The sequence below is a fragment of the Perognathus longimembris genome, chromosome 16 (genome assembly GCF_023159225.1).
Source record: "Perognathus longimembris pacificus isolate PPM17 chromosome 16, ASM2315922v1, whole genome shotgun sequence".
Classification (NCBI taxonomy): Eukaryota; Metazoa; Chordata; class Mammalia; order Rodentia; family Heteromyidae; genus Perognathus; species Perognathus longimembris.
Window position 1 is genome coordinate 25,636,811 of NC_063176.1, and position 12,991 is coordinate 25,649,801.

The 12,991-nt window shown below is 39.6% G+C and overlaps 1 protein-coding gene across 8 annotated transcripts in view; it reads right to left on the reverse strand.

Moving 5' to 3' along the window:
* The window catches only part of Fryl (FRY like transcription coactivator), a 166,340-nt gene that overhangs the window by 24,264 nt on the left and 129,085 nt on the right, over positions 1 to 12,991 (reverse strand). For 7 of the 8 annotated variants that reach the window (XR_007213545.1, XM_048364235.1, XM_048364232.1 and 4 more), the window contains 7 exons: positions 12,325 to 12,495; positions 10,301 to 10,441; positions 7,698 to 7,895; positions 6,779 to 6,940; positions 5,453 to 5,527; positions 5,001 to 5,177; positions 913 to 1,116 (listed from right to left, as the gene is read on the reverse strand). Coding sequence is in view for 7 of the 8 variants with exons in the window: in XM_048364235.1 (XP_048220192.1) it covers positions 913 to 1,116; positions 5,001 to 5,177; positions 5,453 to 5,527; positions 6,779 to 6,940; positions 7,698 to 7,895; positions 10,301 to 10,441; positions 12,325 to 12,495 (1,128 nt within the window). In the remaining variant the exon portion in view is untranslated. The remainder of the gene's footprint in view (positions 1 to 912; positions 1,117 to 5,000; positions 5,178 to 5,452; positions 5,528 to 6,778; positions 6,941 to 7,697; positions 7,896 to 10,300; positions 10,442 to 12,324; positions 12,496 to 12,991) is intronic. The other variant, XM_048364233.1, reaches the window with a different exon arrangement.

Consider the following 12,991-nt stretch of genomic DNA (forward strand, 5'->3'; position numbering starts at 1 on the left):
GCACAATGAGGCCATCACTGAAGAGCTAACACGCCCCAGCCTGCTACAGATGCAAACTTCGTGTGTCTGTCTACTTGCAAGTTTTGGGTTTTTGGTGTTTTTTTTTTTGGTGCCTGTACTGGCATTTGAACTCAAGGTCTGGACACTGCCTTGAGCTTCTTTGCTACCACTTGAGCAACAGAACTCCACTTTTGGCTTTTTGGTGGTTAATTGGTTGTCTTACAGATATTGGGCTAGCTTCAAACTGCTGTCCTCAGAGCTCAGTCTCCTGATTAGCTAGGATTGCAGGCATGAGCCACTGATGCCTGTCACATTCTCATTCTCTCTCTCTCTCTCTCTCTCTCTCTCTCTCTTTCTCTCTCTCTCTCTCCCTCCCTCTCTCTCAGCAGCACTGCTGTCTGAACTCAGGGCCTCATGCTTGCTAGGCAGACACTCCATCACTTGAGTCATGCCTCCAACCCTTGAGTCTTTCTTGCACTCTCACATTTCTAAATGAAAGGTGACATGACGACTCTTGCAGCCTTTCTCATTTCTTCTTTAAATCTGTCATCTAGTCCCTGGGATGTGAGCCAGAATTTCCACCTAAATTATGTAATTTTGAAAGCTGTGCTTAGTCTTTGTACACTAGACTAATTAGGAAAGAAAGGCAGATATGGACTAAGGAGTAGTGTTTACCATACTGATACAATGATATATTGATATGTACAGTTCAAGATGAGGTCCCTAGAAATTACCCAGAGCAATTCACCATGCTGAGGAAAGAAGCCAGATGAACTATATCCCAACTGCTAATGGGCATACCTATCAAACATAACTTTTGTTTGCCATGACCAACAGAACACTTATTTTAGTGAGTGCCATTGCCCACAATGAAATCAAAGTAATTTCTAGGTGGGAAGGGAGGGTGCGTACCATCTGTGTGCGGGAAAGGATCTGGCTGGCCGTGAGGGCCGCGTCCTCCTCGGAGGACTCGTCTGTGTCCTCCTGGTTTGTCAGCGTCAGGCTGGGGGTGCTGCTGGAGCACTGGTACTCCTGGAGGGACGGTGTGTCCCCTTTGTCCATGCTGTCCAGTGAGCGCCGCCGGACTCCCCAGTTGAAATTGTCCATGCTTTCACCCTGCAAAAGCAAAACAGGACTTCTAAGACCTTGACGGTATGTGTATATATGTTGTAACTGTCAGACACCAGGAAAACATATACTGAGATGAAAAAATACTGAATAACATCATCCAAAGCAGAGTTTCAATCAGCCCTTCAATTTCTTTAAACGTTTAAATCATCATTAACTGTTTACATTTAAAGAGATAATTACTTGGTTGATAGCCTGGTTTTTGCTTAAGTAATTTTCTTGTATTACTGTGGGAATCCACTATGTCTACACTCTAGGTCATTTCTACTCTAACACACGAGCACGAATGAGAGCACAAGAGGACAAACACACCACAGATGACAACGACAACAATCCACAACACCAGGCTGCAACTTACCTGCAGCTCCTGGTTAGCAAAAAGGAAAACACACAGAATTAGAAAGAACGAAGACAAACATTCAAATATACACTGCATTGTTTTGGGAAAATTGATTTCTAAAGTTCAAAAAGACTGATTCAAGCTCTGGATTAAGCTTTGTTCAGGAAGTGAGCATGTGACTCAAACTACCTTTTAATGCAAAATATATTGTGAAAAAGTCAGAGACAGACACTTAAAACAACATTTCTATGATAACACTCTGGCAACACAAACTTATCTTAAAAATTTACATGGATTTAATACTTGATACAATGCAGAAAACTGACTTAAAATACTCACATTCAGTTGACAACATATAAGGTCACAATTATTTTAATCTGTACAACTGTCCTGGCTAAATGCAATGATCATTTTTCTGTTATTAAAATAATTTTAAATCAAGATCACAGCTATCAGAATAGAAACTGTTACAATTTCAAAAGGTCCAGAAGAAAGAAATATGACAAAATTCCATCCAGTTATAGATTTATATGTTATGTTTCTGTTAGTCTAAGCTGATCTCCATTTTATAAGTGTATAATTTTCCCCAACTATTCTTAGATTTTTGATACAACAAACTGCACTAGTTGGTAAAATATAACTCATTTCTATTTCTTTCCCCAGAATGAAATTATTCAAAATAGAAGTTTTCAAATCTTCCTGTTTTTTTTTTTAAACAAACGAATATGTAATAGAATTTTAAATAGAAGACAAGGCTGAACATGGTGCCCAGAGCACTGTTCATCTGAGCCTCAGGTCTCTCCTGTTTCTCCAGGAATCTGAGAGGCTCCTGGGGCTCTCTGCAAGATGATCTAGACTTGGGAATACATCATTTCTAATAATATTACTATGTAGCATACCACACAATGTTAGCAGCCCTCAAAAATGTATGGTGAATGAATATATACTGTAGGTTTCAAAGTTTGGGGATATTTTAGTACCATAACTGACAGTCTGTTTTTATGCAATAAAAAATATTACCTATAACAGGACTATATCCGGATTTTAGAAAGTGCTTGTCACTGGTTAGGCTAAATGAGCATCTCTACTTCTCTTCCCTGGTTTCTATGACTTGAATTAAGACAGAACTACAAAATACTCAATCCATTCTGATTAAGGTTCTATTAAAAGCTGAACTTATTAACTTTAAAGTAGTAGATGGACATGAAAGCATTTCCAGTGATCCTTAAAGACAAGCAAAACAAAAAAAGAAACAAAACCAAAAGAATTACCATATTATTACAAAAATGTCAGGAGGCTGTCTTTAAAAAAAAAAAAATTGGGCACTGAGGAATGAACTGAAGGTTTTCCTTTCCTAGGCAAGTGCTCTAATACTTGAGCTAGCTGTTCTGAAGCCTGCCTACGGAAATTTAAATTGTGAACAATAACAACAACAACAACAAAAAAAGAAAACAGCAGAAGAGTTTAGATATGTTTTAAAATGAGTGTGGAATTACTTTTAGAGGATGGTGACTAGACTTTTTTGGAAAAAAGAAAGTAGAAAATATTCACAGAGTAGCATATAGTAAGGATGTTCACTCTTGAAACTGTGTGTGCATGTGTGTGTGTGAATGTGTGTGTGAGAGAGAGGAAGGGAGAACACAGAGAATGCATACAGGGATGTGCAGCCGCTGCCTCCCAAAAGAACAGTTTCCTTACAGCCTAAGACAAAGGGCAATGTTATCATATTTGCTGCAACAGTCATTTCAGAAGTTGGCATGTCTCAACTTGAGTTGATAAGATGTAGCAAGAAGGTTGCTAAGCACATTTCTGGAAGTGATGCTCACTTCCTCCAAATACCACTGTGGGAGGGGAAGGTCACACACATCAGTGACAGCCACGGGGCTACTGGTCGAGGTCAAACTGATTTGTACAGAGGGCAGCCAGAAACTTTACTGAATCACACTAAAATACAGGCTTGAACTCTGAACTAATTCAGTCTTAGAAACCAATAAACTCATTTTTTGTATTTGAATTTTCGCTTAGAAAATATCTAAAATCACCTACATGTCAATATAATCTAGACTGGATTGGTTTAGAAGAGAAGGCCTTTTGGTATGAAAAGAAACAAGGAATTGGGAAGAGTTAGTGACATCATCAAGGAAAAAAGTAGTTGGGAATGTCAAAGGGAATATCACAATCATCTCCTAGTGAGAAGGGGTCTAGATATCCAGACCTTCTTTGGTAATCAATTTAGTGACAAATACCACATTCTTTAAAATTAAGTTTAATGTAGTATTTTTACTATTTTCTGCAGATTAATCTGTATACTCATGCAAAACATTTAAATCAAAGCATAAATATGAGGCCTGATGCTGTTGGTTCATGCCTGTAATCCTAACTACTGAGGAAGTACAGATCAGAAGAACTAGGGTTCAGAGCCAACCCAGACAAAAAGTTGCAAGACTCCATCTCAACCAATAACTGTCATCTCAGTTACAACAGGAGGCTGAGACTGGGAAGATGGAGGTTCTAGACCAGTCTAAGCAAAAAAGCTCAGGAGACATCATCTCAACAGAAACAGCTGGATGTGGTGACACCTGTCTATCATTCCAGCTATGGCGGGAAGTATAAACAGAAGGAACAGAGTCCAGGCCGACTCAGCAAAAAGTAAGACTCTATTTGACAAATAATGAAAACACAAAGATTGAGGTGTGGTTTGCCAGGCAGAGTGCCTACACCTAGCAAGGCTGATGGACTGAGTCCAAACCCAAGTGCCATTGAAAATCCTTCCAAAAAGTTGCAGCATGCTGGTGATCCCTCGTATTAAAGCAGATAGGTAAGGGATCGATGTTTGAGGATAGTCTGGACAAAAGCCAGTAAGATACAGGATGACATATTCCTGTAGTCCTAGCTACATGGGAGGCAGAGGCAGAAGGATCATAGTTCCAGAGTCGGGCAAAGGCATAAGAACCTTTCTGAAAAAGGCAAAAGGACTGGGTGAGTGGCTGAAGTGGTAAAGCACTTGCCCAGCAAGTGTGCAGCCCTGAGTTCCATCTCTAGTATTGTCCCCCAGAAAAGAGAAGAAAAAGAATCAGAATCCTGGGGCTGGGAATTTGGCCTAGTGGCAAAAGTGCTTGCCTCATATACAGGAAGCCCTAGGTTCGATTCCTCAGCACCACATATATAGAAAAAGGCCAGAAGTGGCGCTGTGGCTGAGGTGGTACAGTTCTAGCCTTGAGCAAAAAGAAGCCAGGCACAGTGCTCAGGACCTGAGTTCAAGCCCAAGGAATGCCCCCCCCAAAAAAAAAAAAGAATCCAGCTTTTAGAAATATAAAAGGGCTGGATGCATGGCTCAAATAGTAGAGCACCAAGCTGAGCAAGCAAGCCTAGTAAGTTTGAGGCCTGAGTTCAAACTCTAGTATTTAAAAAAAAGGGGGGGGGGCTGGGATGTAGCTCAGTGGCAAAGTATAATATTATGGGTTCAATCCTCAATACCAAAAAAAGAAAAGACCAAAAAAAAAAAAAAAAAAGATAATGCCCATATTCGTACCTCTGCATCTTCCAGTTCAACATCTAGAAAGTCAAAATCCTTAAATACGCCAAACTGTTGTTCACTGTTATTGTCCTCCACGGCCACCTCCTCCTCCTGAATGACATCTTCTGTGGTGGAAATCAGGCTGGTCTGCTGGTCACCTGCTTCCAAGTCCTCATTAGATGAAAATATAACCTGGTGCCCGAAAAATAAAAAAGTCCCCCATCAGCTTTACCATTGTGCCTGGTATGAGCACTCGAGAGTCCCCGTGGCCACATCTTCCTGTGGCTGGCTCCTGAGCTCACACTCATTCCATCTCATCTGTCTAGTGGAACACCTACTTTGTCAGCATAGTTGCCAGGTATTACAACAAAAACAATTTCCCCCCACTCTTGATACCATGTAGGTTAAGTTAGAAAGGCAAGCAAGGTCATTTCTTCCTGGACCAACAGGTACCCGTGATGACTCACTGATGGGTTCTTTGGGAGGCCAGATTCGGGGCCACAGAGGGAAAGTACGTTCATTAGCTTTTCTCTCGTTCTTCTCTAAAAAGAAAAAAAAAGTCAAATGTTAAGTTTTAGTAATAAAAGAAAAATGTCCAAATTTTTACACATATAAAAATGGGTTCTTCTTATAGGCACAGGAAGGAACTTCCTGAATAGAGTCCCAGGGGCACAACAAATAGGGGAAAGACTCAACAAATGGGACTACTACAAATTAAAAAGTTTCTGCACGGCTAAGGTCATAGCCACCAAAACAGAAAGACAGCCAACGATATGGGAAAGGATATTTACCAGCACAGCAACAGACAAAGGCCTGATATCTGTCATCTACAGAGAACTCAAAAACTAAGCCCCTCCAAGCCCAACAAACCTATTAGGAAATGGGCAAAAGAGCTAAAGAGAGACTTCACAAGAGAAGATATAAAAATGGCAAAGAAACACATGAGGAAATGCTCAACATCCCTGCTAGTAAAGGAAATGCAAATAAAAACAACCCTGAGATACCACCTCACCCCAGTTAGAATGGCCTAATCTCTGAACTCAGGCAACAACAAATGCTGGAGGGGCTGTGGGGAAAGAGGAACCCTTCTCCATTGTTGGTGGGAGTGCAAATTAGTACAACCACTTTGGAGAACAGTATGGAGGTTTCTCAAAAAGCTCAATATAGACCTACCCTATGACCCAGCCATACCACTCCTAGGCATCTATCCTAAACAGCAAAACCCAAGATATCAAAAAGACATTTGTACTTCCATGTTTATCAAGGCACAATTCACAATAGCCAAAATATGGAAACAACCCAGATGCCCCTCCACAGACGAATGGATCCAAAAAATATGGTACTTATACACAATGGAATACTACATAGCGATTAGGAATGGTGAAATATTGTTATTCGCAGGGAAATGGTCAGAACTCGAACAAATAATGTTGAGTGAGACAAGCCTAGAACACAGAAAACAAAGGTGCATGATCTCCCTGATATATGACTGTTAACAAAGGGAGACGGACAGACAGTAGAGACCAAGTCTGTGAACACTGTATATGTGCTTGATACATTGTATATTGCATATGGGTCTACCTGACCTAGACAAGGGATGGAAAAACAGGTTGTAAGATATCACAAGAAATGTACACACTGCCCTACTATGTAACTGCACCCTCTTTGCACAACACCTTGTAAAAAAATTTATGTTCAATTAATAATAAAAAAATATATATATAAAAAAATAAAAAAATTAAAAAAAAATGGTTTCTTCTACTCTACTACTCAGTCTTTCTGCCTCTGTGTACCTGTGATAACTGTGGCCTTTTCCAGCTGACAGGGACCAAAGCATTGGAGTTGGAGCCAGAGGAAGTGGAGGAGGTGCTTCTTGTGACAGCGATCACTTTGGGCTTGCCATTCCTTCCAGCTGCGCTGTGCTGGTCACCATACTTATTACCGATGATGGGAGTCTACACAGAAGCAAAATGCCAGCATTTCATTCAAGTAGTGCAACACCACACAAATCAGTAAGCGTTAGTAGTGGACCTACAATGAATGATGTTCTCTACAAATATGCAAAAAATATACACAAGCAGAGAGAGATAGGTGTTACAAAAATCAAAGATCAAGATACCTGTTTTCACCAAGAGGCTTTATTGGAATGGATCACTTTATATATGAGATTACCTCAGGTGCTGGGGATCAATTCAGAGCCTTGAGTATGTTAAGGAAATAATTGGTCAATGACCTATATCCTTATTATCTATTATAAATAGAACCTGAGTCAGTGGCTCATGCTTATAATCCTAGCTACTAAAAGGCTGAGATCAGGATGCTCAGTTTTGAGGTCAGCCTGGGCAAAAAGTTCATGAGATTTCATCTCTACTAATAGAAAAGCTGAGCGTGGGGCTGAGAATATGGCCTAGTGGTAGAGTGCTTGCCTCATATACATGAAGCCCTGGGTTCGATTCCACCCTATAGCACCACCCTACAGCATCCCATAGCATTAACATTTCCTAGGAAGCACTTATCATAATGCTTGTTTGCCTATTTTCTCCAAACACCATATGAAAGCTTCCTATGTGTCGTTATTGCCCCTCCCACCCTGGTTTTCACAGCAGTTACCACAATGTAGATGAACATGAGTTCAGCTAATCCTTGTTGAATGAGTAGAAAAAAATGAATGAGAATTATTAGAGAATTTGTATTGATTCCTGAGCATCTTACCTCAGAGATGTCAAAATGAAAATCTAAGGTCTTCCCAGGTAACTCCTTGGAAACATTATTGAAGATTTTGGTGAAGGATATTTCAGGAGAGCCTATGTCTCCCCCATAGGCCTTTGGGATGTCGTTGGGTACAACAAGGCTTGCGGAGCGCGACACCACTAGTTTTAGTATGTTTAGGGCTTCTTTCCAGTAAGGACTCTGGTTTAAAAATTAAGTCACATGTGGAAGTTACAAACGCATATTTAGCTGAGAACAAAATCTTAGGGTAGCTATAGATCACCAAAATATTATTTCTACAAAAACACCTGTGCAGGGGCTGGGGATATGGCCTAGTGGCAAGAGTGCTTGCCTCGTATATATGAAGCCCTGGGTTTGATTCCCCAGCACCACATATATAGAAAATGGCCAGAAGTAGCACTATGGCTCAAGTGGCAGAGTGCTAACCTTGAACAAAAAAAAGAAGCCAGGGACAGTACTCAGGTCCTGAGTCCAAGCCCCAGGACTGGCAAAAAACAAAACAAAAAAAACAAACACCCGTGCAAAGGATTCATTTTCCTTTGAAATCCTTCATAGAAGGTCTAAGTATCAAAAGGAGAAATAAAAAAGAAACACAAGTTGTTAATTGTTAATTGTACTAGTAGGTTTATTAGCTACCACAGACCTAAGAAAGTTACCTCCTTAGAATACCAGCTTTCCTCCCAATAAACTCTTTTTATAAATAGCATGAAGTCAAATCAAGTCATTTGCTTTTGATATTGGAGAAGAATTAGTGTTTAAAGAACTTATAACATTTTTCGATTACCATCTGCCTTAAAAAATACAAAGAAAAAACTACTTAAAAATTCATTTATTGGGGCTGGGAATGTGGCTTATTGCCAGTCATGGGGCTTGAACTCAGGGCCTGGGCACTGTCTCTGAGCTTCTTTTGCTCAAGGCTAGCATTCTACCACTTGAGCTACAGAGCCACTTCTGGCCTTTTCTCTTTCTGTGGTACTGAAGAATTGAACCCGGGGCTTCATGCATGCTAGGCAAGCACTCCAACCACCAAGCCACATTCCCAGCCCTCTTAAAAAATTATAGTACCAAAAACCACCTCCATCCCTCTTGAAATAACTAAAGCACAAATAACAATAGTGTGCTATTTCAAAAATATCATCCTAAGCTGCGTGCTAGTAGCTTATGCCTGTAATCATAGCTACTTAGGAAGCTGGCCATCTAGAGGACAGTGGTTTAAAGTCAGCCCTGGTAGAATAGTCCATGAGACTTCATTTCCAAAATAACAAGAAAAAGATTGGGCTGGAGGTATGGATCCAATGGTAGAGAGCCAAGTGGGAAGCAAGCCAGCAAATTCAAGGCTCTGTACCATCACACAACACATGCAAAAAATATCATTATAAAGTAATTCAACACCAGGAGCCGGTGGCTCACGCTGTAATCCTAGTTACTCAGGAGACTGAGATCTGAGGATTGTGGTTCAAAGCCAGCCTGGGCAGGAAAGCCCATAAGACTCTTATCTCTAATTAACCACCAGCAAACTGCAAGTGGTCCTGTGGTTCAAAGTGGTAGAATGCTAGCCTTGGTCGAAAAAGCTCAGGGATGGTGTCCAGGTCCTGAGTTCAAGCCCCATGACTGACACCACCCTCCAAAAAAATTCGCTTCTCCTTCTAAAAGTAATATTTGTTTATCATAGAATCTGGTTAACATGGTACCTGTACACATGGAATACTATATAGCAATTAGAAGTGATAAAATATTGGTATTCGCAGGGAAATGGTCAGAGCTTGAACAAATAATGTTGAGCAAGACAAGCCTAGAACACAGAGAACAAAGGGGCATGGTCTCCTTGATGTATGACCATTGAGCGGGGGGGGGGGGGGGGGGGGGGGGGAACGGACAGTAGAGACCAGGTCTGCAAAATAACAAAATTCTTTTAAAATGGTGTTTCCACATGTTTGGGTCAGCGACTTTACATTATGTATCTAAAACCAAACAACTACTAAACAAACATAAAAAGGTCTAGGATAGACCTATCAGTGGATCACAATAGCTCAACAGCTATGTACACATGATTATATAAGACAAGGATAAGCACAAACAACTCCAAGAAAAGGACACAAGAGGATTCTATTGTTGATATTACGTTTAATGTTCTAGGTGAATTTTGGTTACACTGGATATTGTATATATGCCTACCTGATCTAGGGAAGGGAAAGAAAAATGAGGGTGTAACAGATACCACAAAAAATGTACTACCATATTATGTAACTGTACCCCCTTTGCACAACACCTTGTCAATAAAATTTAATTAATAAAAAGAAAAGAATCTGGTAAACAAATGGAATGGTACAAAGAAAGCAATGAGACACAATTCCAATTCAGAGCTGCTAAGTGTGGCCACTGTGCACAGATATTCCATGTAGCTGTTTCTCAAAAGTAGAATAAACATCCCTTTGGCACTTACTTGGAAGACATTTCCTATGCAGTAAATATTCCTCACGTTTGATGTTTCTTACTCCTGGACATTTACAGTACTTCTGAGTTGTAATTATATACATATTGTTTCTTGTTGAACCATGCTACACATAAATCGTATAGTCACTTACTTGTACATATTTGCCAATAATCTTTATGATCTCCAGATTAAACTGCTTGGCCGGGGCTGCCGACAGGTCAACGTGACTAAGCAGGCTGTGGATAATCTGCAGTAAGGACTGCTGCATGCTGGACAACCCTTTTTCTAACAACTAAAAGTGATAATAAGGAGAAATTAATCAGGTTAAATAAAAACTCAGTATTTACACTTTGGATATAAACACAACAGGTTTAATCTCTGAGTTTATGGTTAGATGATCAGAGATCCAGAAACCAAGGAAGTAAAAGCTGATTTCTACTAATACCACTTTTTCTTGTTTCAGAAAGGAGAAAATACGATAATTATTCAACTTAATCATGTCTCATTACCTTTGCTAATTTAGTGAGCTATCACTGATTGTAGGTTCAAAGAAGAACTACTATTACCAAAGAATAAGAACCTGCTTTTTCTTTTTTTTTTTTTTTTTTGGTGCTAGAACCAGAACCCAGGGTCTTGAACTCTCTTGGCTTGCGTATTCACAGCCATGCTTCCAATCAACATCTTGTTGATTAAACTGGAGTGTGAGTTTCTTGTACTTTTCTGCCCCAGTTAGGTCTGAATCATGATCCTCTGGATCTCTGCTTTGTGAGTTGCAAGGATTATAGACATGCTCTATCAATGCACTGGTTTGGTTTTGTTTAACTAAAAAGTATACACCACGGTGCTACCTAACTCAGGACTTCCAGAGCAGAATTAAAAAATATGTTATGTGTAACTAGTCTATGTACTACTTTCAGGGGTGACCAGTATAACTCACATAAGTAACATATGGGGCGAAGCCATTTTTGTCTTTGCAGTGTGGAAGAACACTGCCCATATATGATACACAACAGGCCGTATTGTGCCAGTTTCAATCCCTGGAACCCCAGGGTGGACCTTCAGAGAGCGCAGGTGCCATCTTAACAGTGAGCTTCATGGTGGCACAATGGGAGGGTGGTTGGAGGCATTCTGCCATAAGCTGACTAAAGTGGTTAGGCATGGTTTTTTGTTGGCTCTCATCCTTGAGGTGTAGGCACAAGACCAATCTAGCAACAGGCATTTTATCAAGCTAAGAAAAGGCTAGGAAGTCAGCTCAGATAATCAGTTTACATGTGTCAACTAGATAATAGCAAACCTATTAAAACATGTAAAAAATTCATACCAGGCACGATTCATTTTGTGATAGTAAACACTAGCAACTTGGCTAAGTTAAATAGTACTGTGAGCAGCAATTTCTTTCAAGATTCTTTTATGACATTTATTTCCAGGTTAATTTTCTAAAAAAAGCAAAGTGTTACTTTATCCTAAGTGGACATTTTTAGTGATGAAGAATTTCTTCCACTTGAGGCTTTCTGTGAAGCTATTTACTCAGTAATTTACTTTGCCAGGCATTAAGCTACTTCAGAGGCATCAACAAATGAGCGTTACCTTTTCATGCAATTCTGGGGATACTTTCTATTGTGATTCTGTTTTTTTATGCCTCTTAAAATCATATTTTCATTAAGAAGAAAATCTATCATCAAAATAAAAATGTACCCAGCAGATATGCCTTTGCATATTGCACTATGAATCTAGAAAGGATTTCAAAACTAAGAATTACTCTTGTAGAAAAAATTACAGTTATTCTCTAGAATCAAAATCTACTAAAAATCAATGTGTCATTTTTAATAATGAGGTCATTGTTTGGTTTCATGTCATTCTAAGGAGATAAAGCAATGGAAATGAAAATTTCTTGCTTACCTGAAATTATACCTTTAATGTTGGAACAGATTGTGTGTGTGTGTGTGTGTGTGTGTGTGTGTGTGTACACACACATACTGGGGCTTGACCTTTTGCTAGGCTTTTTTGCTCAAGGCTGGCACTTGAGCCATACTTCCAGTTTCTTTTAGAAAAGATGTTACTGATATTCATTCTTCAAAGACAATTTGAAGATTCAGTTTTATAATGAAGCTCCAGAAATAAACCTACTTGAAAATTTTCATCGAAGTAGTTAAAAATAACAATTTGTAAGTTTACCTCTGCCAGGTACGTCACAAGGCTGAATGTGGTGTCTGCGAAGGAGTCGTGCAGGTATCTGCACACAACATTGATCCAGTTAGAACAGTCTCTAGAGTACGTGTGCGTACTGTACAAACTCATCATGTGAGCCAGGTTCACTAGTGTGGGGCATTTTTCTTCTGCACAAACCTAGAGAACATACACAATTAGTTTACTCATCAAAAAAAAAAATCAAGATAGACATTTAAGCCTGATTTTATGCCAGTGTGTTTATTTAACGAAACAATTGTACATTCTAAAATTTCAATGCATTTTAATAAGTAGAAATATCAAACAGAACAGCAAAAAAGACAGCATTCTTAAGAGCATAACAGATGAAATATAAGTAGGGTTACTGTCTGAAACTCTGAGTACTAACAAGTATGGCCTTTTCTAGACTGACACTATAAAAACTATGGTAAAAACCTACCACCTATGGTTTTCTAAGCCTTATTCATGCTTACTTTTGTAGCCCTAGTCATGATTACTTTGTCACTGTTTCATTCAGTCTTGTACATTCCTGTGCATAAGAACCTAAACAGGAAGATTCAATTTGGGCTTTCTCCAGCTGATTTGGACTAGCTGTGTTAGAAAGAAAATATTTCAGTCTCCAGGGCATCTCAGAGTAGCCTCGGCATGTGAGGGA